General features: G+C 49.8%; 1 protein-coding gene across 1 annotated transcript; it reads right to left on the bottom strand.

Moving 5' to 3' along the window:
• Positions 1–10,729: 10,729 nt before the first annotated feature.
• LOC149273337 (CCN family member 1-like) lies at positions 10,730–14,075 on the bottom strand. The gene is made up of 4 exons (XM_089506428.1): positions 13,862–14,075; positions 12,271–12,639; positions 11,600–11,793; positions 10,730–11,032 (listed from the first exon to the last, which is right to left on the bottom strand). Exons 1-4 carry the CDS (start codon positions 14,073–14,075, stop codon positions 10,730–10,732), a joined length of 1,080 nt encoding a protein of 359 aa, XP_089362554.1.
• Between the last annotated feature and the right edge of the window lie 13,116 nt (positions 14,076–27,191).

The following is a 27,191-nucleotide window of genomic DNA, read 5'->3' as shown; positions in this document are numbered from 1 at the left end:
TGTTTAATACCCTCACTGTAATACTGTCTACCACCTCTGCTGGCAGGCTGTTGCACTTATCCACCACCCTCTCAGTAAAGTAAAACTTCTGACCCTCTTCTGACCCTCTGGTGTTAGATTCCCGTCTCTTGTTGTAGTTTTTCTCATCATCATGGATTGCTTGTTTTACCAGAAGTCCCCCCCCGGCGGCGGCGGCGGGGTACGGAAGGAATGTACGTGTATACACTACCTGGGGGGTCGCGCTCAATATCCTTATCAGAAATATTTCCGATTTGGGTTACATTTGCTTATTATGATCTTCATGGAATTTACAGCCAGATGGATATCGGTTTATATTTCTACAGAACGGGAGACATCGCTGTAATAACACGAAACGACGGAAAGAGAGAGCGGAATCTAACACGAGAGGATCAGAGGCTGACATGGAACGGAAGGAAGTTTTACTTTACTGAGAGGGTGGTAGATCAGTGGAACAGCCTCCCAGCAGAAGTGGTAGAGGGTAATACAGTGAGGGTATTAAACATGCATGGGATAGACATACGGCTCCTGAATCTAAGACGAGACCAACGACTGATTAAGGTTTGAGTCTTTACAGCAGGAGAAACGGGCGACTAGACGGGGGCCGGAGGGGGCCGATCTGCCGGCGGGTTCTGGTTTCTGTATGTTGGATACGTTTCTGTATTAAGTACTAGGAAGGTTTACTTGGTGTTAGCGATGGTGCCGGAGCCGGAGGTGTGAATGCTGCCAGATGCTTCGTAATGACTGAATATTCTAGAAAGGCTGAGAATGGAGGGAATTTATTCCGTTTGTCGGAGCTCCTGGATTCCCGACGATCATTTTTCAGGAGAATTGAGGACTTTGAGTGATCAACAAATCAAATTTTGCTCAGTAACCAGAAATCGGAGAGAAAGGCTCTTCGCAAACAAAGCCCGGGGGGGGGGGGTCGGGGCATCTAACGACCAGGGGGCATTTAAAATATACGATTGTTGCCAATAGATACAGATCCAATAATTCTCCGGCGGCCCGATATGCGCGGCCGCACATTCCCTGCGTTGTTCCTGTAAAGTTATGGTATTTGGTTAAGGGCTGGTAAAAGAAGTTGACATTTTTCCCCTCGCTGGGGTTGCTAGGAAGTGCGGAAAGGATCCGGTGTATTCCGAGGGACGCGGTAAGACGTGGATGTTAATGAGTCCCGAAACAGCACAATGTCTCCCAAAATACCTCGGGTTGTTACCGTTGTGTTGACAGAATGTTTCTTGTGTTTGCAGTCGGCGGTGAGTAAAAGCGGCTCCGACTGCTGACCTTCAAACGCACACAAATGTTACGCGTCAACAAAAGGCCGATGAGCGCGGCGACGCTGGAGAACCTGAGTAAAAGCTCCTCCGCGCATGCTGCTCCTCGGCTTTCTCTGAGGGATAAACGCATCCTCCTTGTCCGTTACCCGACCCTTGGGTAGGTGAGCGTCCTACGCCGGGACAGACGGTTAAATCCTCATGGGGACCTCTGTCCTTTTAAGATCCAGTAGGAGCAGCGAGAACGTATCAGTTATGGGGTTCAGGTTCCCCTGAATTTCCTGACCCACCCGCGTCGAGGGCAGTTCCACTGAGAATGGGTAAAAGATCACAGTTATGCCGGATGTGCCGCGTGGCACCGTGGGCTTCATGCAGGGAATGGTTCCACTTGTGTAGTAACTGATCCTGATGGATGTCTCGATGAGCCTACTTGATTGCAACCTGTCTTGACTTTTTTCCGGATCACAGGTTCTGCTGGGTTCCTCTGCCATGTGCTGAGCAAGAACCCATTCTTCGGTGTCCTACTGGATCCCCCTGTGTTCTTCTGTATCCCACCGTGTTCAGCATCCCACCACGTACTCCAACATCCCACCATGTCCTACAGCATCCCACCATGTCCTACAACATCCCACCATGTCCTACAACATCCCACCATGTCCTACAACATCCCAGCATGTCCTACAGCATCCCACCATGTCCTACAACATCCCACCATGTCCTACAGCATTCCACCACGTACTCCAACATCTCACCATGTCCTACAACATTCCACCACATACTCCAACATCCCACCATGTCCTACAACATTCCATCGTGTTCTACAACATCCCGCCATGTCCTACCCCATTCCACCGCCTGTCTGTTGTCTTTGGAAGCATCATTTACCACCTTAGCTCACAATTTGTCATGCAGCCATACTTGTCCCAGGTCTTGGCCAAGTACAATGATTTGGTTTAGTTTTGAATAACCTCCAGTACTCTGACGACTGGGTATTCGAGTTCAATATATTTTAAGACGGCAAAGGTCACTGCCTTGAGATGCCTGCCTTACAGCTTCAGACTTTGGCAAATTGTCTCGTTCTTCTATTTCAATCAACCTCCTGAGGTTTCCCTGCCAGGATTTTGATTGAGTTCCCTCTTGCGCCACAACGTGGACCCTACTATAGCAACAACAACACAACACACAACTGTTTACATCTTCACAAGTGTCACGTTAATCTGGGTCACTCATTAAATTCATTTCCCGTATTAGCGAGGAATGGGGTGTCTTTGATCCGTTGACGTGGGCCGCTATCAGGAGATGAAGGAAGGAGGAGGACGGAAACGGATTTACTGATTTAAAACACGCTGGTGAGGAGAAAAACTCTGATTATTATCTGCTCTTTACTCCAACCAGTGCTCCTGACCACGTCTTCCAGATCACCCAGACTCTATAGGAGAACACAAGGTTCTAGAGTAACATTGTGTCCTCTGCCCCGCATACATCAGAGAACATTGCTAGGTGGCCCAAGGTCCCGTCTGATGCACGTGGATCCGGGGACCTTCGGCACGATGTATTCATGAAGAAGGCACATTATTGAGCATCTGAGGCGAAGGAATAACCGATAAATACGTTATTTAAGTTCTCACCGCTGTGACCACAAATCCTCTTAATCCACAACCTTTAAAGCCGTCCCTGTCTACCGCCGATCTAGACTAAAATTCAAGATTCATCAGAAGATTAGACATAATCATCATCATCGATCGGCCCCCGAAGAGAACCCACTCTTCTAAATGACTCACTTTCCGCTAAGTCAGCCCACGGAATGATATGGAATGATTAAGCGATGTGATGGATGTGGGATGCTGTCCACCCATCCCGTGACTAACAGACGGGGCAGCAACAAACCTCGCAGTCACTCGCAGTCATTCTCATGTGAATTCTTGGCCAAAAATTGTAAAATTAAAAGGGTGATTAAAGATAGTTGACATTTTGTGGATGAATCCCGGACCGGCCGCCTCGCCTGGCAGGGATGGATAATAAGATTTGGGGTCTGAGTTCCGTTGCTGAATCCATAAGTTATAAAAATGTTTGATTTCTTTCATGATAAATATATATATTTTGGCCGCCTGTTGGGAGCCGCTGACTTCCCAGATATCAGGGGGTTAAACAGCCACGTCGGGGGCCGCTTATCCGCCAACATCTACTTTCTCCAGATGTGTTCTGAGAAGATATGGCGTCTACAAACTGTTACATAGTCTCTGAGCCGGGGTTTGCCGGTGGCCGGTGTTCTCGCCATTCCCAGCCTCGGGCAGCTTCTTAAAACGGGGAGGAATAGAGAACGCAGAACCGAAAAAGTTTGTAAACAAGGAGCGCCACACAGATAGCTTTAAAGGGCAGAAATAGCCACGGCCATAAAACAAAGTCTGAGGAGCCCTGAAAGGAATCTGCAGAAGCCTCTTAATCACCCGGAGAAGCAAACATCTCGCCCCGTGCTTAGCAACCTCCAAACTCCAGTATCTGCAAACAATCCCAAGCGGGCTTCTGCCCTGGGAGCCGGGGGGGTTCACGTGAAGCCCATTGTCCCATACCTGTCATCACAATGTCACGGGGCGGCGGATGGAATCCATCCCCATGCAATGCAACGCCGAGGCTTTATAGGCCTGCGGATGTCCAAAAAACATGCGCGCTCTTCAGCAGGAACGTGCTGATTTTTGGGAATATCTCCTTTAAGTGACCGCTGACAGACAGGAGACAGCAGGGCAAAGAGAGCACGCGGCGAATTTTAAGTGAGATCGGATGAGGACGCTGCTCGAGACTCATCGACCCCTCGTGGGTTCGTGAGGATCGCAATAGCACTGGACACCGCACGAGCTTCATCATGGGCACACGATGAAGTCACACGAAGCCACACAATGATGTCACATGATGAAGTCACACGATGAAGTCACATGATGAAGCCACACGATGAAGTCACACGAAGCCACATGATGAAGCCACACGATGAAGTCACACGAAGCCACACGATGAAGCCACACGATGAAGCCACACGATGAAGTCACACGATGATGTCACACGATGAAGCCACACGATGAAGTCACACGAAGCCACATGATGAAGCCACACGATGAAGTCACACGATGAAGCCACACGATGATGTCACACGATGAAGTCACACGATGAAGCCACAAGATGGAGTGGCCCACTTTTATTTTTTATCTTTATACAAATATCACCATTTTCTTTATATTTTAGCCCAAAAAAGTGAACTGTTACTGTGCCAGGATCCAGAACTTGCTGAGAAAGAATCCAAAAGATCCCTGCCCTGGGTAGGCAGAAGCCGGCCACCTCTGCCCGGAGTATATGCCATCTTCTAACTGATCTAACAGGACTTCCTAAATAATGGCCTCGGTGTAATGTCCCGTCATCTATACCCCCCTGTGACAGATAAACATACCCAGAAGGCTCTCCACGCACTCCTCTCGGCCGTTGAGTGAAGAGACGTCACTATGTCAGCTATTTTAATAGGAGGAACCAGCTGGGCACTCGGCTCGCTTTATAAATCCCGACGCGTTTCCCAGTCTGAGGGACTCGGCGTTTTCCGGAAAATATTCGGGAATAATGCAATCTTAAGGACTGTCGTTCTCTTTGGAAAGCGTTATTTTTTAGCACCCGCCAGCCGCGCTCTTTCATGGACTCTCCTGTCCCATCACGTTGGTGGCCCTTCCAAGACCCTTCAACGAGCTCTTTCAATGTCTCGATAGCAGACGCCCCTCCCCCTGCCTCGTCTGACTGGCCCTTTAAACAATTTTAATGAGTAGTTTATAAAAATCGCTGTTCTTGATGTGTTTTTGGAGGAAAGGTTCTGGAGCCGAGTCAACGTTCTCTTTGAGGTGGTAGAAAAGATACAGATCTTGCTACAAGTATCGGTTGGTAGAGTTCTAGATCACACCTGGGGTAGTAGTTTTGGGAATTACAAAGCTCAGGCATTTATTGATTAGGACCCAATCTATGGACCTTGGCTAGGTCGGATTTGCAAGCAGTAGGTAAGTGGCTCCTTCCAACCAGCAGAGGAGGCCATCCTGCAGACCGTTGGCGTCATTCAATGACATTAAAGCTCGTGAAAGGATCCGTCCTTCTGGGATTTTTACACCCCTTGGATCTCGTCATGTGCCTCATGGATGCTCATAATTAGAAAAGCAGGAATCTTGGGACTTCCAATACTCCATGGGAGCATCATCCAGAAACCTTCATATCTCCTCCAAAATATGCAAAAAAGAGGGACCAAAGATGCCTTACGACTCAAGGACTCTGTCACTAACGAGCCACCTGAACGGCTCTCTCCCCCCAATCTGTGGCCACCATGTATGAAAACCGCAAGATCTCCTGAGGAGACCCAGCTATGGAACCCACCAGGGTCGGTGACCTCGTAGGGTAACAATCACACAAGACGTTTGTTGAAAACACTACGTGGCCGGAACGTGGACTTCCCCCCGGCACCTGTCTCCATTGTCTACATGCTGAGATCTTCATTACGCAAGAGCCCCGTGCCGCGGCAAGAGCGAGATTCCTCGGAGACGTTTGAGACCTTTCAATGACACGGCAGGAAGATTCTACAAAGCGGGGCCTGTTTCCTCCCCGGTGTCTATCCGCCATCTGAGAGTGGAAAGGGATTCAGCGTACAAAGAAACAAAAAAATATATTCAATAATCAGCATTTAAAAAAATATATTATATTCATAGATTCCTCCCTAACTGCCCCTGGGGTGGTACTTAAAGCACAAATCTACCCCAGTTACAAAGTTACTGTTTCAGCTAAAGTTTCTCTCCTGTAACAAATAATTTCCGAACAGGCGGCGTCTTCTGCCCGGTTTTAACCCCCTCCGTGCTGTGAAGCTCCCCTCAGGTGGGGGCAGGTTGGGGTGGGGGTAACAGCACATTCCTCCATGTCTTTCTCCGCAGAGTATTTTCCACACAATCCTCCCTTATCTGTTCATCGCCCTCTCTCCCCGTGACCCTCTTCTTCATTCCTCCTTTCCATCTTTCTGTTTATGTAGCACGGTGATGTTTCGTGGTCTGTGCTCAGACGCGGTGAAAGGGCTAAAAAGGGCAGCATCGGCAGAGGGCGAGCGCTGCGCACGCTACATACCCCACGATCACTCAGGAGTGTGAGGAGACGTTTACGGGTCGCCTATAATCCTCATAAAAAGTCTTTAGGTTTCTTTCTCGGGGCACCTGGTTCATCCACCGACGGATTTTCCTGTTTAATCTGAATCTGGGGTCTATGAATGCCGGACCCCTCCTCAGAGCGGATAGTGTCGGGGTGATGGGGCAGATTCTCACGCCGGGGGGCAGATTCTCACGCCGGAGGGGCAGATTCTCAGGGTAACTGCATAGGAGTCGAAATCCCCCGGAGGAGCCGGACCTTCCTCTGATCCTGACGATGCAGGAGGTCGCGCTCCTTCGTAAGCAATAAAGCCGTGAAACTCGGGGTACTTGGACGTAGTGGAGGGGTAACAATATACCGACTCCCCAATATTTATGCCCCAGGCAGGGTTTTTTGGTGAAAATTCCTGGTATTCGCTGAATTCGTGCTCCGGCGCCCGAGGCATCGGATAAACCTTTAGTTGGGACCCTCTGTATCCCCGGGGTTTTGAGGGCTAAGCCGAGGGCCACGATACGTTGGACAGAAATCTGAACTGGTAATTTGCCCAAAACGTTTGTGAAATGCGATCCCCGGCACCGGCGCTCTGCATGGGGCTCTGACTTTCTGCCAGGAATATGTTCTGTGCTCCGCGGCTTAACTACACGTCCTGGGAGAGAAGCAACGTGACGGCATCTGCTGGCTCCTGTCTGTGATCTGTCTCCCCCGTGAGGACCCTCGGCTCACGTTCTGCATTACCCCTCTCTGTGCTGTAAGACTTAACCCTTTGTATGCACCGAGCGATACCCCTGCCCACCCCTCTGCCATTTAAATGGTTAAATGAGTTACCCCTGTCCAATATTTTGACACCGAGCTCATCACCGTGCGCCAGATCCGTACGGGGGGCTCGACTCGTTACCTGACTGGCTTTGGCTTTAATCAGACGGCTCCCTGAATCCCAGGAATAACAGAAAGCATAACAGGGGCAGGGAAAGGGGCTAAATTAGAGACCCTGGTCAGGTAACAAATGAGGAGCTCGCGTGTTTGCACCTTGACCTCGCAGTCGGTTGGTGACGGAGAGGGCCGTGGTGGGTCTCCACAAGCGCCGGGGAGGCAGCGTGTTCACCCCAAGCCCCCCGAGACTTTCTTGGCTGCCTTTCAGTCCTAAAACATATACTCTGACCCGTCTGAAGAGACAGCTCAAATTATGTCTCTGGACGTTTTCGATGACGTTAAGACTTTTGCCGCCCGAGTTATCCCGGATTCCCTTGCGGTGCGAGGGCGATGGTTGGTGTTATTATGAAGATAACGGACCAACTCACAGCTCTTTGGTTAAAGGCCGGGTCTTAACGTTGGAGACGACACTTTCTGGGGGTCCCTTCTCTGCATTCCTTCTGTTTTGACAAATGGTTTTGGAGACAATGGAACGACGGAGGACTGCGGCCGCGATATCCCTGGCTGAATAGCAGTTTTAGTGCCTGGGAAATTCTCATGGAAAGGTCACTTTAACCAAAAACCAGACAGTAAATCATAAGGAGGAATGGGCTGTTTGTCCGTACACGTGGTCCAGCTCACAATCCTAGAACGCAAGCTTAGACCCCATAACTCAATGTCAAGGGCCTGAACCTGGCCCCCAGAAACCTTCCATTCCGTATACTGAGGCCCCTGACAGTGAGAGAGAACGTCCAATATCAGCCGTCTCCTCCATGCCGTGTAATATTTATGAAATATGAGAGATTATAAAAAATGTAAGTTTTTGGATACCCATTACGGAATTACGAAACGTCAAATTATTCTCCAGTATTCCATCCGCAAAGCTCCTGGAGCGTCCAATCGCTGATAATGGATGCCTTTTCGCTGCCCCGCATGCCGTGTTTACCCAGGGCAAACATCTCGCCTGTCTCCCAAATTCTGGGGATTCCTGGCTCCGTCCTCCTCCTGACATTAACCGCATCCGTCTGTGCCGGGCGCTCAGCGATGGGAAAACTATTTTATAAATGTCGCAGATGCCTGCGGACACCTTCTGGGGTGAAATGTCAGCGAGGTTTGGGGGCAGAGGAATAACACTCACAGTTTGGGAAGAGGAAGAAGCCAACAAAGTCTTGGACTCCATCTGTATCAAGGCTCATGGGCAACAGAGAACTAACCTGGGGGGGCGCCATCTTCTCCAAGAACACCGATGGATGGACGTCCATGGGCTTCCTGGTTCATGATGATCGGTCTCCTTCCAGACATGAACGAGGCCGATAGAAAGAAGGAAAAATTATCCAAGAACTTCATCTCAAGACGTTTCTTGTAGATGTACCTAGAACATCGTTCCTTCTCTGTGAAGCGTATTTGGCTGTCGCTTGACTCCACACCATTGGGTTTATTGTGAACCCCCCATCTCTCTAATGACGGCTTCTAAAGCCCTGCCTGCAGGACCACCTGATATCCCTGCTTTAACTGAGGTGTGTTTATGCAATGGTGATTGGTAGATGCTGGCTACCTAACCAATATGCCCATTATCCAAATGACCACCCCTCCCCCACCCCGGTGAGAATGCCAAACGGGTTAAAAACTTCCCACATCGAGGTATCATCCAAATCAGCCGGAGTTCCCATCATCCCTGTTTATAATACCATTCGCCGCGTCACCCCATCACACCACAAATCACCCAAGAAAAGTGTTTTTTTCTCATATTTATTTGTTCTTAGTATATAAAAGCTTGTAATACGGCCGAGACACGAAGGGATTCATATATTAACATCACAGTTACATTTAAATACGTACAAGCTCTTTCACATGCTACCACGGGAACGGTTCGAGGAACGATCCTCAACATATCGCACAAAAAAAAACAGTACAAAAAAAAAGGTTTTTCCCCTCAATACGAGGGCAAGAGTAACAAACACAGAAAGGACCGCATGGTTCCGATCCAGACGAAGCGTTTAGCGCTATAGGCAGCAAATATTGCCGCGGAGCACGTCCCAAAATATAGAACTCTATCGTTAATATTATATACACCTTGACGTGGGCAGTGCGTGAACATTTAACCCTTACCCGTCCTCTATGTATAATCCCCCTGTGCGGGCGGGTAATTCCGTCGTTTGCGGTAAGGTGCTGGTGCCCGGGGGGCTTGTGTCCCGGACGCCCGCGGTCTAAGCGGTTAGTAGCCCTAGAGATCCCAGCGGATCGGGTTAAACACAGACATATGTTTTCTAGGGGGAGGGAAGTTTCAGAATTTCTATTTTTGGAGAATTTTTCTTTAAAGTTACAGAATTTTCCGTTTTAGAACAAAAGTTCTGGAATGGGTGATCGCCACAGAACTGTCTCTACCTGCCGGTGCCGTGCTAGCCGTGGCACCGCTCTAAAGACTCTCAGGTTTTTGGGGTAGGTTTCCAGCCTGTCCAAAGACAGAATATTTAACCGGCAGAAACCCCGTCGATTACTTCCACCTTTATTCGGCCAAAAAGCCGACCGTTTATTAGCTAAACTAGAAAGTGAGCCGCGCCACGTCACAAAGTATCGGGAGCAGGAACATGAGCTCTTGGCTTTAGCTCTTCATGGGCCGGACTACAATTCCCACTATCCTGAGCTACTGCTGGCTGGAAACCATCGGTGGTTAGAGGAAGAGCCATGCGGTGTTTGGGGAAGCCTTTGATACATACTCGATACCATCGATACTGCGCCTCGCTCTGCTCCTACACAACGCTCATGAGATCGCTCGACGCGATGCAGTCAGTTACTGGACAAACTTCTCAATACCATGGGATGATCTAAACATCTAAACTCAATGTTAGCATGGAACGCTGGTCTCCTTCTAGGGATCGCATGTTCCAGGGTTACTCACTAAGCTCCTACTCAGTAAAGTCTCGCCATACGTCCGCCACAGCCCAGGGGAAGGTGACCTAAACCCCGGGTCTCGTGCTGGAACAGCTAAGGGGCGCGCGGCAGCCTCGCTCACTACTGGTCTAGTCCTACGGACCTAAAACATTCCAGGGCCGCGCTTTCTTGGATTAACCAAACGTGCAGCCAGGTCGTCGGGGACAGCCGGCACACGGCTGCGGTCACCATTTTCGTGGCTTTGCTCACACGCGTTGTAACATCCCTGCAAAGCCGAGTCTCAACGTCTCTTCTACCTTTACTAAGCCTGTGAAACGTCACAGGAGCGTGACCGCCTTCACGGGAGTCGCAGCAACTTCTAGAGGGTTCCGCGCCGCGCGTCCCCAACAAATAGCCGGCGCCCGGATCTCCCGGTGGAAATTGTCCAGGGTTGGGAGGCCGATCTCCCGCGGCCTCCGACCCACATGTCCGATACAAGCCGCCGGCGCGCCTCAGTCTGTGAACTTGTGGATGTCGTTGTGTAACCGGTAATGAGGGTAAGACAGCTCGCTGTGGTATGGGCAGTTCTGGTGGCAGCGGCATTTTTCCACCCACATCACGCTCTTCTGGAAAGTGTCTCCGTCGTCGCAGCGGAAGCGGACCCTCATCGTCCGCGTCTTGGAGGGGACGCAGCACCGGCCGTCCGTGCAGGAGCCGCAGTAGTGAGGCTTGTAGCGTCGGACGCTGGTGCACCCGGCGTATGAGAAATGCACGGCCTGCTTGGCCTTTTTCGTTCTCGTGCATTTCTTTCCGTTCTAGAAAAAAAAAGGAGAAAGAAAAACAATTTAGAAAGATGAACCTGGCACCCGATGGGTTAACCTTCTCCTTAGAGCAGAATAAGGACGCCGGGGACCGCTTCACCCGTGAAAGGCGTTCTCTCAAACTGAAAAATCTCAAGAATTTCCTCACTGGCCAGAAGGGCTGAAATTCGGATGAATATTTTCGTTGGCCACAACTGACCTCTTAGCCAATTACTTCGTGGTTTGAATGTCGAGGATCCCGAGCGCTTTGGTTAATTATCAGAGTCCTGAACAGCCGTATCTGCTTCCTCGACTTATCAAGCAGGGCTCTGTCTGCCAGACATTCCCCGGCCGGCCAACCGGCCACCTCCTGCCTTTCATTACAGATTCCGAGCCATTACCGCCATCTGTTTCCTGAGCGCGAGTTCACGCTCCAGAGTTTGAGTATGAGCAGGTTGGTAAAAGCCCATAGAAGCACCCCAACCATTTCACGCGCATGACACGTCCCTCATACCCCACCCCGTCCAAACGCCTGGGTTCTCCTACGGGTAAGGAAGTCAGAAGGTCTGTGCTGAGGGATACCTTTGGCTTGGTGGGCAGGGGGTCTTTACACGGGCGAATCTCACACAGACGGCGCTCCTTCATGAGTTTGCACTGAGGGTTATCGTTGGTGACCCTCGTGGACAGGCCCATGCCGCAGGATTTCGAGCACTGGGACCACTCGGTGGTCTGAATGGCGCAATGAGATCTCCCCGGCTGGGGATGCGGGGCCAGACCTATAAGAAAGGGAACAAGAAGCCACATTAATCTTTGTTTTGGTGCGCTTAGGGGCCCGTCAACGCATTTCGCTGCATGGTTACAGGCCTAATATTTAATTCAATACATGTAGAAAATGAAATTCTTAACTGGTTTGTGGTAAGTGCTGACAAGACCACGCAGGGCATTGGCTTAATGTCATTTATATTCAGATAGATCTACCTGTGCTCAAGCAGGAATCGTCTGTAGAAACCCTTTGGTAGAAATGCACCAGGGGGTGTCTGGTTTTGGGCAGTGAATAAGCTTTCACGTCAACCCATAAATCTAGAGCAGCCATAAAATGCGGAGGACGGGCGTTTCCGGCCATAAAGTGTTTTTCTCGCATTTTCATGAATGTGTTTTTGTTGGAAATATGTTTCTGCTCCAACTATTTTAGCCGCGGTAGCAGAGCCGAGGTATGGGGAGATAACCGGTGGTCGGTGTGGAAAATCACGTACCTATCTCCACGCTGTGTCTGCTGCCCACCAAACTGATGAGCTCGTTGCTGGACACCGGCTCCACATCCGTCTGCTCTCCCATCTCTTCAGATGACTTCAAAAGGCCATCCACGTCGCCCGTCGTATCCCCGGAGTCCTCCGATATGTGGTTGCTGTCACAGATCCACTCTTCGCAGCACTGCCCCGGCACCTTGGCCAGCCTCGGGTTGGTACAGTCGGGGCTGGGCAAGGCCATCTCTTGGGGGCATAGAGGCATGCAGCCCACCACTCCGTCCATGCACGTGCACTGGTGCTTACAGTTGGGTTGGAAGTTCTCACCGTTCTGGTAGATCTCGCCAAAGAACTCACACGGCCGACCTTCGGACTTTGCTGTGGAAAGAGAGGCATTTCTTGAAACGCTGGTAGACATTATTCACAAACAACAAGTCACAGCCGTCTCTTTTTGACGGCTCGTTCATCTAGAGTCTGCTTTCTGGTCAACTTTAGGCATCGCTCTCTAACAACAAAGATCTTCATTAACAACGATAAATCTATAAATGAAATGTATCATAAGAGCTTAACGCACAGAGCCACGTTCCAGGCAGGAAAGACTTGCCCCATTTTAGGGTTAGTTGCCATTTGTGCTCTGCGTGGAAACAAAATATCTTCCTAACGACCACCGTGAATGGTTTTATGGGTCACTGGTGGTCCTCCTAGCAAAGTCTAAGAATGCCCTACATGAGTGACCTCATCTTGAAACCGCCGCACCTGGACGTTTTGTAGCAAAGGACGTTCGTTGTGAACGATAGAACTGCAATAAAAAAAAAAGGGTTTGTGGCCGAGACGTCGCGTTCTCCTTTGTCTGCGAGATATACAGCTCTGTGTTTGAAGGAAAATACTTGTCAAAGGTGAAATTTTGCTCCTGGCAACTGCCGACTATTGGGTGCCATAAACGTGGCAGGCAATCACCCCGCTCAGGGCAGCTCGTTTACCCCCCCGGGTCGGGTATCTCCAGGAAGGCAGGTACGGTAGCTGCGCGGTCACTTGGCCAGGTGCGGTGTTGACTTGAATTATGCCTGCTATCCAACAACAAACCCAGCCAAAGTCAGCAGGCGGGCCCAGTAGCAGCCGTCGCCCGGAGCCTTTTCGTGCTCAGCCACGAATAAACGTGATGTGATGGGTAAAGGTTAACGATGTGACTTAATACGATTACACCCTAGTCTGGGTCACCAGCCAAGCACAATAATAGGCCCAGCTACAGGTATAACCGGGAGGTTCTGCCTCATCTCCTCATCCTCCTCATCTGGAAGATCCACCAAACTCAGCCGCGTGTTAATGGAGAACCTCCGGTCATCCTGAACTTTTCTATGGATCGGGGCGAGGAGATTCGTGGCCCCCAGATTGCGTCAGAGGTCTCGTTTCTTTTATGCGCTCTCATAAAGGACTTTACTGAAAACGCTTTGATTTGGGGAGTCTGCTTCACTGGAGAAGACGTTATGTCTGCAACAACGACAACAGACGAGACTCGGTGACCGCGCCGTGGTTCTCGGGGTTAAAGCTTCGGAGGAGCCTCATTTAGTGCATTTTTAAAGCCGCTCCGTCGGACACTCACCGCGGCAGATTCCGCTTTTGGAGGAAGGGTCGGCTCCGAAGTCGCAGCGCAGGCCTCTGATGTGGTCGCAGGGATGTTGCCGGTCGCAGTCCTGGTTATACTGCCGAGCGCAGACCTTACAGCAGCCGCACGCGTCCGTCACCAGGCTGGTCCCCGCGGGGCAGGAGGGGACCTCTTTAGGACACGAACAGGTGGAGGGGCATTTCGTCTCCATCTGCGGGGGAAGAAAAGAACGTTTCAGTGAAATGTATCAATTCCTTGAGCTACATTCCGTGGAGAGGACTGAGGAGAGGCTCGGAAACGCCGCAGCCGGACAGCGACCGGGATCTGGTAGGTTAAAGGTCATATTATACGAAACATTAAGAGCCACGGAGGTCCCACTGATGGCCGTGGCGTCCACAACCTCTCAGGATTGGATACATTGAGTCACGACAATTAAAGCCTCACTCCCGCGAGTCCCCGAACCGCTGCCAATTCCTGAACAGACGGCCAAGGGCCGACAAAAACAAAGGCCACGTGACCCGGGTGACTCACAGCCGCTCCGCCCAGGATTTGGCCGGGGAGTCGGGATTCTGACGGGCAGCAAACGCAACTGGCAAAGTAACAGAGGCCGCTTCACTCGGAGTGTTGTGATAACCCGTTCACGTTTAGGAAAGAAGAAGAAAAAAAGGTGGAAAAGGAGAAAGGAAAATATAGAGAAAGTTTAGAGAAGCGCACGGCTGTTTGTTAAAAATAGCATCGAGTGGTTTGGAGCAAATGCCAGCGCTATAAATACCCCGGGCTATTAGCGGCCCTTCAAACGGCCGAAATGGAATTAAACCACATTTTCCATCCACGGCTTAAAAAAAGAGACGGTATTGACTCCAACTCATGTGTACGAAGACTAATCCTGCCACCGGGAAGCCACGCAGGTGGGATATGGCGGACCGAGACCCCCTGAGACAAAACTCCCACCGAGACTACGGACTAAAGCGCGAAACCCGACCGAAAAGCGAAACCCGGACCGGAGAGCGAAACCCGGACCGGAGCGCAAAACCCGGACCGGAGCGCAAAACCCGACCGGAGCGCGAAACCGGACCGGAGAGCGAAACCGGACCGGAGCGCGAAACCCGGACCGGAGAGTGAAACCGGACCGGAGAGTGAAACCCGGACTGGAGAGCGAAACCCGGACCGGAGAGCGAAACCGGACCGGAGGGAGAAACCCGGACCGGAGACCGAAACCCGGACCGGAGAGCGAAACCCGGACCGGAGAGCGAAACCAGACCGGAGGGAGAAACCCGGACCGGAGAGTGAAACCCGACCGGAGCGCGAAACCCGGACCGGAGAGTGAAACCCGACCGGAGCGCGAAACCCGGACCGGAGAGTGAAACCCGACCGGAGCGCGAAACCCGGACCGGAGAGTGAAACCGGACCGGAGAGTGAAACCCGGACTGGAGAGCGAAACCCGGACTGGAGAGCGAAACCCGGACCGGAGACCGAAACCCGGACCGGAGAGCGAAACCCGGACCGGAGGCTCTTCCACCCCTTAGTAGACAGCTCCCTACCAGACCTCACAAAGGGAGCAAAGTCCGGTACTAAAGAGGGCTCAGGGATTGCTTTGCGGCAGCCGCTCAACCGGTGGCCTTCTGTACAATTAAAGGAACGGCCTCACGGTCTGTAGGAACTCCTCTCGCTGCTCCATAAAAAGTCATTTTTACTGATTTTCAGACAAAAGCGAGTGAATTTGTAAGGTTAACCCCGCGTTTGCCAGACAGGTGTGCAACGCATACCAACGCTTTGACTCAGTTTGAATCTTTTTTGGGCGGGAGATCCTGATTTTTAATTCTGTGCTTTGGCCCCGAAGGGCCCGGTTCAGCTCAAAGTCCCTGCCGGTCCAAGCACCGGAACTCGGCACCGAATAAAAAGAAAGAGAAACTCTATTCCTTTGCCGTTTTATGCCACGTGCGTGAGTCTGAGCTGTGCCGACGCTTCCTGATAACCACCCACACTGCAGGCGATATGCGAAAACCCCCGCTGCTGGGAGGACAGATCGTGCGGAGACTGCCGGAAAATCAAAGGCACGTTCTCCTCCGGGACACCAGGAATTCGATCCGTTTATTTGCCCTGGGGCAGGCGTCATGACCGCAGAGGTAAAATTATGCATGCGCAGGGTCATTAGTATTACGTTTAGGATCTGCATTGGGACCCCTGACTCAGAAGATCTGCTGGGGGGGAAATCTCTCCGTATTCTAATTATAGAAATTCTGACAGCAGCAAAATGTGAAAAAACTAAAAGGTCTAACCCAAACGTGGGCACTCCGGCCAAGAGTGGGTTCTAACCATGCCCTCCTTGAACACAGGTGAGAAACAACCACCACTGGCACAATCCTTACCGGCAAGGGACCCTCGACAGGGTGGATTTACGAAGAACTGATTAAAGACCCAACGCTTTGCCCCAGCATCGTCCTCCATGAAGTATTAAAGCCGCACGGCGCGTTCTGCAGCCCCCGGGGGTATCTTGGAGGTGAGAGGCAGAGGCTTGGGTCGGAGTCTGCCTTTGGCACAGGATGCCTGGCAGGAGTTTATCCCTCTTACCCCCCCGTGGGCATTTCTCCAAAGTCACAAAGCACGTCTGCAGCCAGACGCCCCCCCCAGCACGGGGCAATTTAACTGCCATAATTCACACCCCCAGGCAATCACCCCCCCTCACCCAGATTCGTAGATACCCCAGCCGTGCGCACCCAATAATAACCCCTCACTTTTTATTGCCTGGGGGAATTGAGTCCCGGTTTTTATCATGTCACCCTCGGGGGGGCTCGCGGTGGGCGGTGGTCGCCGGCCGTCCGAGTCAGGTCTGTAAACACGCTTTTTGGCTCGGAGACGCACACAGAGCATTCTCCGCAATGGAAAAAAGGTATCAGAGCCCCGGGGGCTCCCCCCCTCCAATTACCAGTTTCCCCAGTTAGGCGCGTCCAGCGGGAATGTGGGATCCGCCGCGCAGGATGTTTTCCTCCTGGAATCCGTAAGGGGGAGCGGGAGGTAAAATAAAGTCGGAGGAAATGTGATCGTTAAAGGAGCGCATGGGGGGCCGCGAACCTGAAACCCGCCACGCCGGGGCCGCTGTTTACAAACTCTCCGAAACACTTAAAGGGGCAGCGGAGCGACATCTTACCCCAGCCCCCCCCCCCCGGCAACGTCTCCCCGCCACACGTACCGAGGGGCATTTTTAAAGAAGATGTTGCATACAATCTGCTAGTAAGAGTATTTAACCCTGCGTGTCCAGGCAGCCTTTGCTTATTAACCCTTCCTTGCCCATAAAGCCTTAAGGGTGCTTGAATTTGCTCCCGGTTCTGCATCTGACAATGCGGATTTACCCCAGAGCAGGGGAAAACATTACAGGGGTGCAGGAATAGGGGTACAGACCCCCCCGATATATCCCCCCCAAGGGGGGGTACAATGCAGGAAGACCCCACAGAAAAGGTGCCAGGGGAAAGCCCAAAAGCCATTAACGAAAATGTAACGTAGGGATCTGCTGGCATGGAAGTAGTTAAAACCCGTCACCAAGACACATCTGTTAACCCTTTGTCATCTGGGGAGGAGGGGGGCCCCAGAGACAGGGGTAAGGGGGCATTAATCAGATTATTCCAGAAGCTACATTCAGCAGCAGGTAGAGGACATCTCCCCCCCCAGCCCCAGACTCTTGGGGGCTCCTACGCCCGGGGCCATTAGGGCCGTTTCAGAATATCGGAATTTGGTTTGGATTTCAGGGAAAGGACCCGCGGTGTTTACTATGAAACACGTGGGTGCTGGGAAGGAAGAATTACAGTAGTTAGGTTACCGCTGCAGCTACCGGTCCCATTACATAACACTGGATTGCAGTGCAGCGGGGGAGCTGTCCTAGATTGTCAGCTCTGCGGGAGAGGAGTTAGCTGCCAGTCTATATTGCTAGTTAAACATAGAACATATAGAATTTTGCATATACATGAAAAAACCTGATGCAATGCCTCCCCAGCTACTATAAAGGGATAAGTACACCCCCACCCCACCCCCCAGCAGCCACTGTCATGAACCCCAGGGTAGGGGCAGTTGGATTTGCCCCAGACAGATCACAAGGAGTCATCAGAACTCACCAGACTTCCGGAGCAGCCAAGGCACAGCAGGGCAACCAGGAGCAGCTGGGCAGCCAACATGGTGCAAGTCCAGGGGTGAAACCAGAGGGTGAAGGCTCTGCACTGAGGGGGCAGTTAATGGGGCAGTGCCCTGTGTGCTCGGTGTGATGCTGGGGGGCTTGCAGGACCCTCTCTCTCTGATGCACACACTTGCTTCCAGCAGCTCTCAGGACCAGGGATCCTCAGTCAGGGTTTGGGGGGCAGAGCTGGTGGGGCAGAGCAAGTGGGGCAGAGCTGGTGGGGCAGAGCCTCTCCTCACCTGCAGCCTGAGCTGTTCATTGACAAACTCTGCCAGTCTCTCCTCGTATTTATAAGGGCATCCGGGGGACACGCCCACCCGCTCTGACACACGCCCACCCCGGCTGTCAGACGTCACCCGGCCTTGGCACCAGCTGAGAGAAAGCCCTCAGGCGCCTGGCAGCGAGTCTCAGGTCTGCCCCCCGCAGGCGGCCGGAGGAAGTGCAGGCCCTCTGATAACTGGCACGGAATGACTCTGATACAATGTATCACCGGGACTCGTACAGAAATAATGCCTGTTATTATTATTACTATTATTATTGCTATATAATTATTATTATTTGTAGTCGTAGATTAGCATTATTATATAACAATAAGTATTATTATTAGTATTATTCGTGTTTTTATTGTCTATTAATGATTATTATTATAGATTAATAATCACCATTAGTATGACTAGTTTTATTATTATTGTGTTTTTTTATAACTATTAGTATTATTATTGTATTTTTATAACTATTGGTATTATTATAATTTTTTTATAACTATTAGTATTATTATTATATTTTTATAACTATTAGTATTATTTCTCGCTGCGTTCCTTCCAGCGGGTTATTATGGTCCAGATAAGTGTAATTACTTCATTAAGCGGATAAAGCCCAAAAAGCCCCGCATACAAACTGCTCTAAAATAACGAATATGATTTAATGGTCTGGAACCAGATGCGGTTTTGCCCACGATGTGGCAGTTCTGAAGAAGGGGTATTTGTGGAAGGGGGGAGGGGGCCGTGGTAAATGAGGTCAAAAAAAGTCATTCGTTTTAGGATCAAACGGGACTGCGCAGCATCACCCCTCCCAGCATCTGAAATGCCAAACAGGACACTTGGCAGCTATGCTTTACCCCCCCCCCCCATATATGTGTATATATATATATGTTGGTGTTTCAGTGCCCGTTGGCTCCCGGGGAGGACGGGGTGTATCGGCGGATGATGTTATCTCCGCGTTGGACCGGCACCATGTTTCAGCCTAAACTCCAGGTGAGAAGACTGACATCCGTCGCCGTCGCCTCGAGTACACTGACAGCGCCAATGTCATTAACGTCACTTCCAGACCCACCAAGACGTGCCGGGAAACAAATTACTAACGTCTGCCGCCTCTGCCTGTTTATTAACGGCGGCACCGGAGGATTCTGCTGCCTCCACGAGTTTTCCGTCGTCTTTGTATTAAGCGTCGCACTTAGGTGACGAGGCCCCTTTAAGAAGACGCGGCTGGCTGTGGTGAGAGCTGTGGCCGGCTGACTTCTTTCTAATGAAAGTCCCTGCAGCTATTAGCGAGAATCCCAGCCGATCCTCAGCGTCGGCTGGGATTTGCCTCACCTCCGGTGCCACATGCCGTGGATTTGCTCGGTGTGTATAGGGCGAGCGCAGACCCCACGCGTTCTCAGACTCACCTCCCGCGCCCGATGGAGTTTCCCCGACGGATGCAGCCTCGGCCACCACCGGCTCCCCGGACAGTGGAATAAAAAGCTTTCCGGCCCTCGCTGTCAGGGCCGGACTGGCATCGCACGCCGGATGACGGGAGTGCAGCCAACGGGTGGCTATGTGCAGCGGTTTTTACGCTCACATAGTGTGCATCCACTATATCCAGCGGGGAAACAGGGAAAGCGGCATCCATAAGATAAAGCCCCGTGTCACTGTGTTTCCTAGAGAAAGGTAATAGATACGTGGAACAGGCTCCTAGCAGAGGTGGTAGAGGGTAATACAGTGAGGGGATTAAACATGCATGGGATAGACATACGGCTCCTGCATCTAAGACGAGACCAACGACTGATTACAGTTTGAGTCGTTACAGCAGGAGGAGCACACAGACTAGTTGGGGGCCGTCAGGGGCCGATCTGCCGGCGGGTTCTAGGTTTGTGTGTCAGTGCTGGACGAGAGGTGAAGCTGTGATGTGTCGGCCCGGACCTGCCCCGTGTCGTGATTCATGAACTTGAGCGCATGAAAGCCGAGGCTTTAAATAAACCCCACCTGTGCGCGTCGGGGTTATTTCTGCTGCAGCTTGCTGGGGGGCGGCCGTGTGAAGGCCGGGGGTGGGAGGCTGACACATGGAGGGGATGGAAGGGACGACTCTCCCCTACAGCTCTTCGGCACTGAAAGGGTTAACACGCGGTACAGTTACCAGTCCCCTCCGCTGATTCCGAGGAGCCGACGTATTCCACGGCGTCGTACAAAGAGAAAGATGCCCTTCTGAACTCAAATGAAAAAGGCGGCACGGGGGTCTCCCCCACGAGGAAAGAAAATGTTTGCGAACGATAAGAGATTCCGGAGGTGAATCACCGCGTTCGCCCGGTGGGAAGCTGCAGCTTGTCTGTCACACTCAGACTTATAAATATACTATCTCTTATCTTGTGCATGCGCCGAGCATTTATACCAATATAAAGGTCATTTCACCCGAAAATGTCAAGATGGAGCTCGGTGCCCAGAACCTGCCGGCACATCGGCCCCACGGTATTACCCTCTACCACTTCTGCTGGGAGGCTGTTCCACTTATCTACCCCCTCTAGGTAAAGTAAAACTTCCCTCCATTCCATCTGTGACCCTGTGGTGTTATCCCGTTAGTGGACGGGGTGGACGGTTCTTTTGGTCACCATCTACCCTTAAAGTCCTCAGTGTTTGCCCTCTTTGGGGAAGATTCAGCCCTCCTGCTCCTGTTCGGATTGGAATTAGGAAGGGAGACCCCAGAAGAAGGAGACGGGGGTCTTGGTCCATTGTGGCCCCGCTTGGATTGGGCTCCACCTCAAGTCTCTTTATAAGAAGCTGAAACCCTTCAGACCGTATAAGGCTTCTTCTGCGGGCCGGGGGTTAAAGGTATCCACTACTCTGTGAGTCAGCCGTTGGAGGATGCCTCGCGTCTCTGCGGGTCGGACCCTTCTGCTTTGATCTCGGTAATTTGGGAGTATGAATAACACGTTCTCCGGGTGAATCACGCGCAGGGGCCACGCCTGGGAGTATCACGTCCCGAAACTCACATCAATAGTGCGCTACAACCCCAGATGACCCAGTCTAGGAGCGGGGCCCGTAATGACCCCAGTCTAGGAGCGGGGCCCATAGTGACCCCAGTCTAGGAGCGGGCCCCGTAATGACCCCAATCTAGGAGCGGGGCCCGTAATGACCCCAATCTAGGAGCGGGGCCCGTAATGACCCCAATCTAGGAGCGGGGCCCGTAATGACCCCAATCTAGGAGCGGGGCCCGTAATGACCCCAATCTAGGAGCGGGGCCCGTAATGACCCCAATCTAGGAGCGGGGCCCGTAATGACCCCAGTCTAGGAGCGGGGCCCATAGTGACCCCAGTCTAGGAGCGGGGCCCATAGTGACCCCAGTCTAGGAGCGGGGCCCGTAATGACCCCAGTCTAGGAGCAGGGGGCCCCTAAGCCCAGTGGCCGCCTGATGGTGTACGTGCGGCTGATGGACGATATGCTTGGCCATGCGCTATGTTTTTATACTGCGGCGCTCAATGGATTGGCAGACGGGGGGGAAGTGGGGCATCAATGGCCGGCGGCCCTCTGGGCATTTGCCTGACGTGCCAGATAGCCGGTCCGGACATTCTTATATCTCACTATCCCATGGAACGCGGCGGCCGTGGCCTGCACCATTATATCATTTTATCCCGGAGGCTGAATCGTCCCTCCGCGGCGTATTACGGTTATTATTGCGGTTATTATTGCGGTTATTATTGCAGTTTTTATTACGGTTATTATTGCGGTTATTATTGCGGTTATTATTGCGGTTATTATTGCGGTTATTATTGCGGTTATTATTGCAGTTTTTATTACGGTTATTATTGCGGTTATTATTGCGGTTATTATTGCGGTTATTGCGGTTATTACGGTTATTATTGCGGTTATTATGGTTATTATTGCGGTTATTATTACGATTTTTACGGTTATTATTGCGGTTATTATTGCGGTTATTATTACGATTATTACGGTTATTATTGCGGTTATTATTGCGGTTATTATTACGGTTATTGCGGTTATTATTGCGGTTATTACGGTTATTGCGGTTATTATTACGGTTATTGCGGTTATTACGGTTATTGCGGTTATTGCGGTTATTATTACGGTTATTGCGGTTATTATTGCGGTTATTATTGCGGTTATTATTGCGGTTATTATTACGGTTATTGCGGTTATTGCGGTTATTATTGCGGTTATTGCGGTTATTATTGTGGTTATTGTTGCGGTTATTGCGGTTCTTATTGCGGTTATTGCGGTTATTATTGCGGTTATTATTGCGGTTATTATGGTTATTATTGCGGTTATTATTGCGGTTATTACGGTTATTATTGCGGTTATTATTGCGGTTATTATTGCGGTTATTAAGGTTATTATTGCAGTTATTATTACGGTTATTGCGGTTATTATTGCGGTTATTATTGCGGTTATTATTGCGGTTATTAAGGTTATTATTGCGGTTATTATTGCGGTTATTGCGGTTATTATTGCGGTTATTATTACGGTTATTATTGCGGTTATTGCGGTTATTATTACGGTTATTGCGGTTATTATTACGGTTATTATTGCGGTTATTGCGGTTATTATTGCGGTTATTATTGCGGTTGTTGCGGTTATTATTGCGGTTATTGCGGTTATTGCGGTTATTATTGCGGTTATTATTGCGGTTATTATTGCGATTATTGCGATTATTGCGGTTATTACGGTTATTATTGCGGTTATTATTACGGTTATTGCGGTTATTATTGCGGTTATTATTACGGTTATTATTGCGGTTATTATTGCGGTTATTATTACGGTTATTGCGGTTATTATTGCGGTTATTGCGGTTATTATTGCGGTTGTTGCGGTTATTATTGCGGTTATTATTGCGGTTATTGCGGTTATTATTGCGGTTATTGCGGTTATTACGGTTATTATTGCGGTTATTATTGCGGTTATTATTGCGGTTATTATTACGGTTATTGCGGTTATTATTGCGGTTATTGCGGTTATTATTGCGGTTGTTGCGGTTATTATTGCGGTTATTATTGCGGTTATTGCGGTTATTATTGCGGTTATTGCGGTTATTATTGCGGTTGTTGCGGTTATTATTGCGGTTATTATTGCGGTTATTATTGCGGTTATTATTGCGGTTATTGCGGTTATTATTGCGGTTATTATTGCGGTTATTATTGCGGTTATTATTGAGGTTATTGCGGTTATTATTGCGGTTTTTATTACGGTTATTGCGGTTATTATTGCGGTTATTATTGCGGTTATTGCGGTTATTATTGCGGTTATTGCGGTTATTACGGTTATTATTACGGTTATTATGGTTATTATTGCGGTTATTATTACGATTTTTACGGTTATTATTGCGGTTATTATTGCGGTTATTATTGCGGTTATTATTACGATTATTCCGGTTATTATTGCGGTTATTATTGCGGTTATTATTGCGGTTATTATTACGGTTATTGCGGTTATTATTGCGGTTATTACGGTTATTATTGCGGTTATTATTGCGGTTATTATTACGGTTATTGCGGTTATTATTGCGGTTATTGCGGTTATTATTGCGGTTGTTGCGGTTATTATTGCGGTTATTATTGCGGTTATTGCGGTTATTATTGCGGTTATTATTGCGGTTATTGCGGTTATTATTGCGGTTATTGCGGTTATTATTGCGGTTATTATGGTTATTGCGGTTATTATTGCGGTTATTGCGGTTATTATTGCGGTTATTATTGCGGTTGTTGCGGTTATTATTGCGGTTATTATTGCGGTTATTATTGCGGTTATTATTGCGGTTATTGCGGTTATTATTGCGGTTGTTGCGGTTATTATTGCGGTTATTATTGCGGTTATTGCGGTTATTATTGCGGTTATTATTACGGTTATTGCGGTTATTATTGCGGTTATTATTGCGGTTATTGCGGTTATTATTGCGGTTATTGCGGTTATTATTGCGGTTGTTGCGGTTATTATTGCGGTTATTATTGCGGTTATTATTACGGTTATTGCGGTTATTATTGCGGTTATTATTGCGGTTATTATTGCGGTTATTGCGGTTATTATTACGGTTATTCCCAGGATGGGGGTCTCAGAAAATCCCCGAACCGGATGACACAAACAGCGAAACGCGCAGAAACTGGCAGCATTGGAATCATTTTGCTCAAGGGCTTGCAATCTGAAAAACAACCCCTGAGTCTGGATTCCTGGAAAGCTGTATTAATTAGAAGTTCCTTGGATTCCGGCCACTAGAGGGCGGCCTCTGACTCCCGCTGTCTACCTGTCAGACAGGTAACGCCGCGCGGTAAGCAGAGCGATGGTCACTTTAACTCTGCCTGCTTATATCAGGACGGCTCCCTGCCCCGCTCTGATACCCCGCGGGTGATTCCTCCCGAAGAGCCGCTGACGCCCCGCGTTGGTTATGCCGAGTATTCCGTGTCCGGAATGTTCCTCCGATGACTGCCCCCCCCGGCCCGTCAGGTGTCTCCCGGTGTCTCCCTCGCTGCCCCTGGACTCTCCCCCCTCCGAGTCTATTGTTGACCAAGTGAGGAAGCAAGAATCAGCAGGCCGTGGACAGCGCGCGGCCCCCGATCTGCCCCGGCGCGGACCCCCCCCGCACAGCCTGTCCTTTTATGGGGCCAGATGGGGTAACATATCGAACACTCCTGAGCGAGCGATAATTACACGGAATTCCAGCGGAAGCGGCAGGAAATTCTCATTCATTGTTTAATCCGCGAAGAAACCCTGAAAAAGATTCCATACGTGGCTTATCTTTACGTGTCCACCCCGGGGGGGGGGGGGTGCTGGGGGGGTCGATGAAACGTTTTGCCGGAATGACCCCCCCCACACACAGATTCCAGATCTTACATCGATCGATCGCTATTCTTATCTCCGCAGTCTGACTCAACAAATCAAACACGCGGCGTGGACGAGACCGACGTGGCTGACGGGCGAAGCCAGCGGAGGCTCAGCATTCCCCGGGCGCAGTTCGCTAAATGGCGCGCATGCACTGTGTATGAGAGCGGCAGATCCGGCGTTCCAGGCGACCGCAGAAACCTCTTTAATGAGCAGAAATTCTTGTTTGTTATTTGGAGAAATCGGTAGAATTCCGCCCGTTTCCCGCTCGCCCGGTCTGGAGGGGTCTGATCTCCGCTAGCGTTTTCTGGAACAGGGATTTTCCCCAAGCAGCCCCATGAGATGCATTTATTATAAGAATACGGGCTTTATGGCCACCCAGAGATCATACGTGTCCTTGGGGGTCTCAGGATGGGTCAGCGCGTGAATGATCTTTATGCTAAAGGTTTGGGGGGTCCCTGTCAGATAGAATAGACGAAGGGTCTGCAGGGGGGTTTACCTTATTTACTAGAGGGCTCAAGAAATGAAAGCCCCCCACTTATTAAGATTACCTATCTCAAGTGTAGGTGCCCTGCCTCTACTACTCTATCTGCTACTCGCGACAAGGCTTTGGAGATTTGGCCGGCATCTTTACTACTTCCTAGGAATTGTTCGAGGTCATCTGGGAGTTCATTTTGTTTCTTTGCGCATGTTCCTGGAGTGAGGTCTCGAGTGGCCACCTGTTAGGAGGACAGCCAGCCGTGCGCAGAACATTATCCGTGTGACGCGGGGGGCCTTGGGACACAAACACCACGGACGCTGCGTATCAACGGGGGCTCCATGGCCGCCAGCTGCGTCTTTCCAAACAAATGGAGCTCATCACCAGGGTCAGAACACGGCGGGGATCAGGAGGGTCTTTAAACCAGAGACCACGCGAGTCCCCCTGACAGCAAAACGCCACGAGAAAAGGGGAGAGGAGAAAACGAGAAGAACGAGGAGAAAACGAGGAGAAAACGAGAAGAACGAGGAGAAAACAAGAAGAAAACGAGGAGAAAACGAGAACGAGGAGAAAACGAGGAGAACGAGGAGAAAACGAGGAGAAAACGAGAAGAACGAGGAGAAAACGAGGAGAAAACCAGTGAAAATATTATCCAGAAAAACAGTTCAGATGCGGAAAGATTTGAATCTGGTTTCTGTTTAATGCATAAAACTAACACAGAGATCCATATTATTATTATTATTATTATTATTACTTTTATTATTGTTAGCATTATTATTAAAGTTACTATTATTAGTATTATTACATACATTATTATTATTATTATTATTATTATTATTATTACTACTATGTGACATATATTATTATTATTATTATTATTATTGTTATTATTACTATTATTATTATTACTTTTATTATTGTTAGCATTATTATTAAAGTTACTATTATTAGTATTATTACATACATTATTATTATTATTAATACCGAGGGGCTACATGGAACTAAATAATCAAATCCCCCCCATAACACTCGGCTTAATTGGCTGCGATACAAAATCGCCCTCAGCATTCCTCAGTAATTGGACTTCCCCGTCCTTCACGTGCAGAGCTAACCCTGTCCCAGCTGGAAAACTGCGCTGCCAAGTGTCTCAAAGCACTCCACAAGTCTCGTTTCAGGTGTGAATTCCAGCCAAGAACTGGGGGTGTTGGGGACGTGTAGAGAACCCCAACTGCGGGACACTCGTCAAATACCCTGGGAATAGAATGCCTTTTTTATTATATTTATTATATTATTATTATATATTATTATAATATTTTATTATTATATATTTTATTATTATTATTATATCATTTATAGCGCCATCATCTTCCGTAGCGCCGATTAATGAAACATCGCCAGTGAATTCTGCATCCAGGGACCGCGAAGACTTTCACACAGCCCTTAAAACATCAGGCGTTAACGCGAAAGCACAAATTGGGCAATTTTTGGGTACAAAAACCTTCATCATTTGACCTCTGCGGGGGAGACGAGCGACGGCAGCTGGTTTACTGTCCGCAAAAAAACATAACGAAATTCCTTGTAATCTTCAGAATTGCTCAGAAATGG

The sequence above is a fragment of the Sceloporus occidentalis genome, unplaced genomic scaffold (assembly GCF_023333645.1).
Source record: "Sceloporus occidentalis isolate IW3139 unplaced genomic scaffold, rSceOcc1.0.p SCAF_384, whole genome shotgun sequence".
In the NCBI taxonomy this organism is placed as follows: domain Eukaryota; kingdom Metazoa; phylum Chordata; class Lepidosauria; order Squamata; family Phrynosomatidae; genus Sceloporus; species Sceloporus occidentalis.
Note: the sequence above shows the minus strand (reverse complement) of the source record. Positions and strands in the feature narration are given on the sequence as shown.

Coding starts and splice junctions, on each gene's coding strand:
- LOC149273337 (XM_089506428.1), bottom strand. CDS start 14,075: ATGGAGACGAAATGCCCCTCCACCTGTTCGTGTCCTAAAGAGGTCCCC. Junction 11,794..12,270: donor CAGACACAGCGTGGAGATAG/GTACGTGATTTT, acceptor CCTTTCTTATAG/GTCTGGCCCCGCATCCCCAG. Junction 11,033..11,599: donor CCCTGCCCACCAAGCCAAAG/GTATCCCTCAGC, acceptor TTTTTTTTCTAG/AACGGAAAGAAATGCACGAG.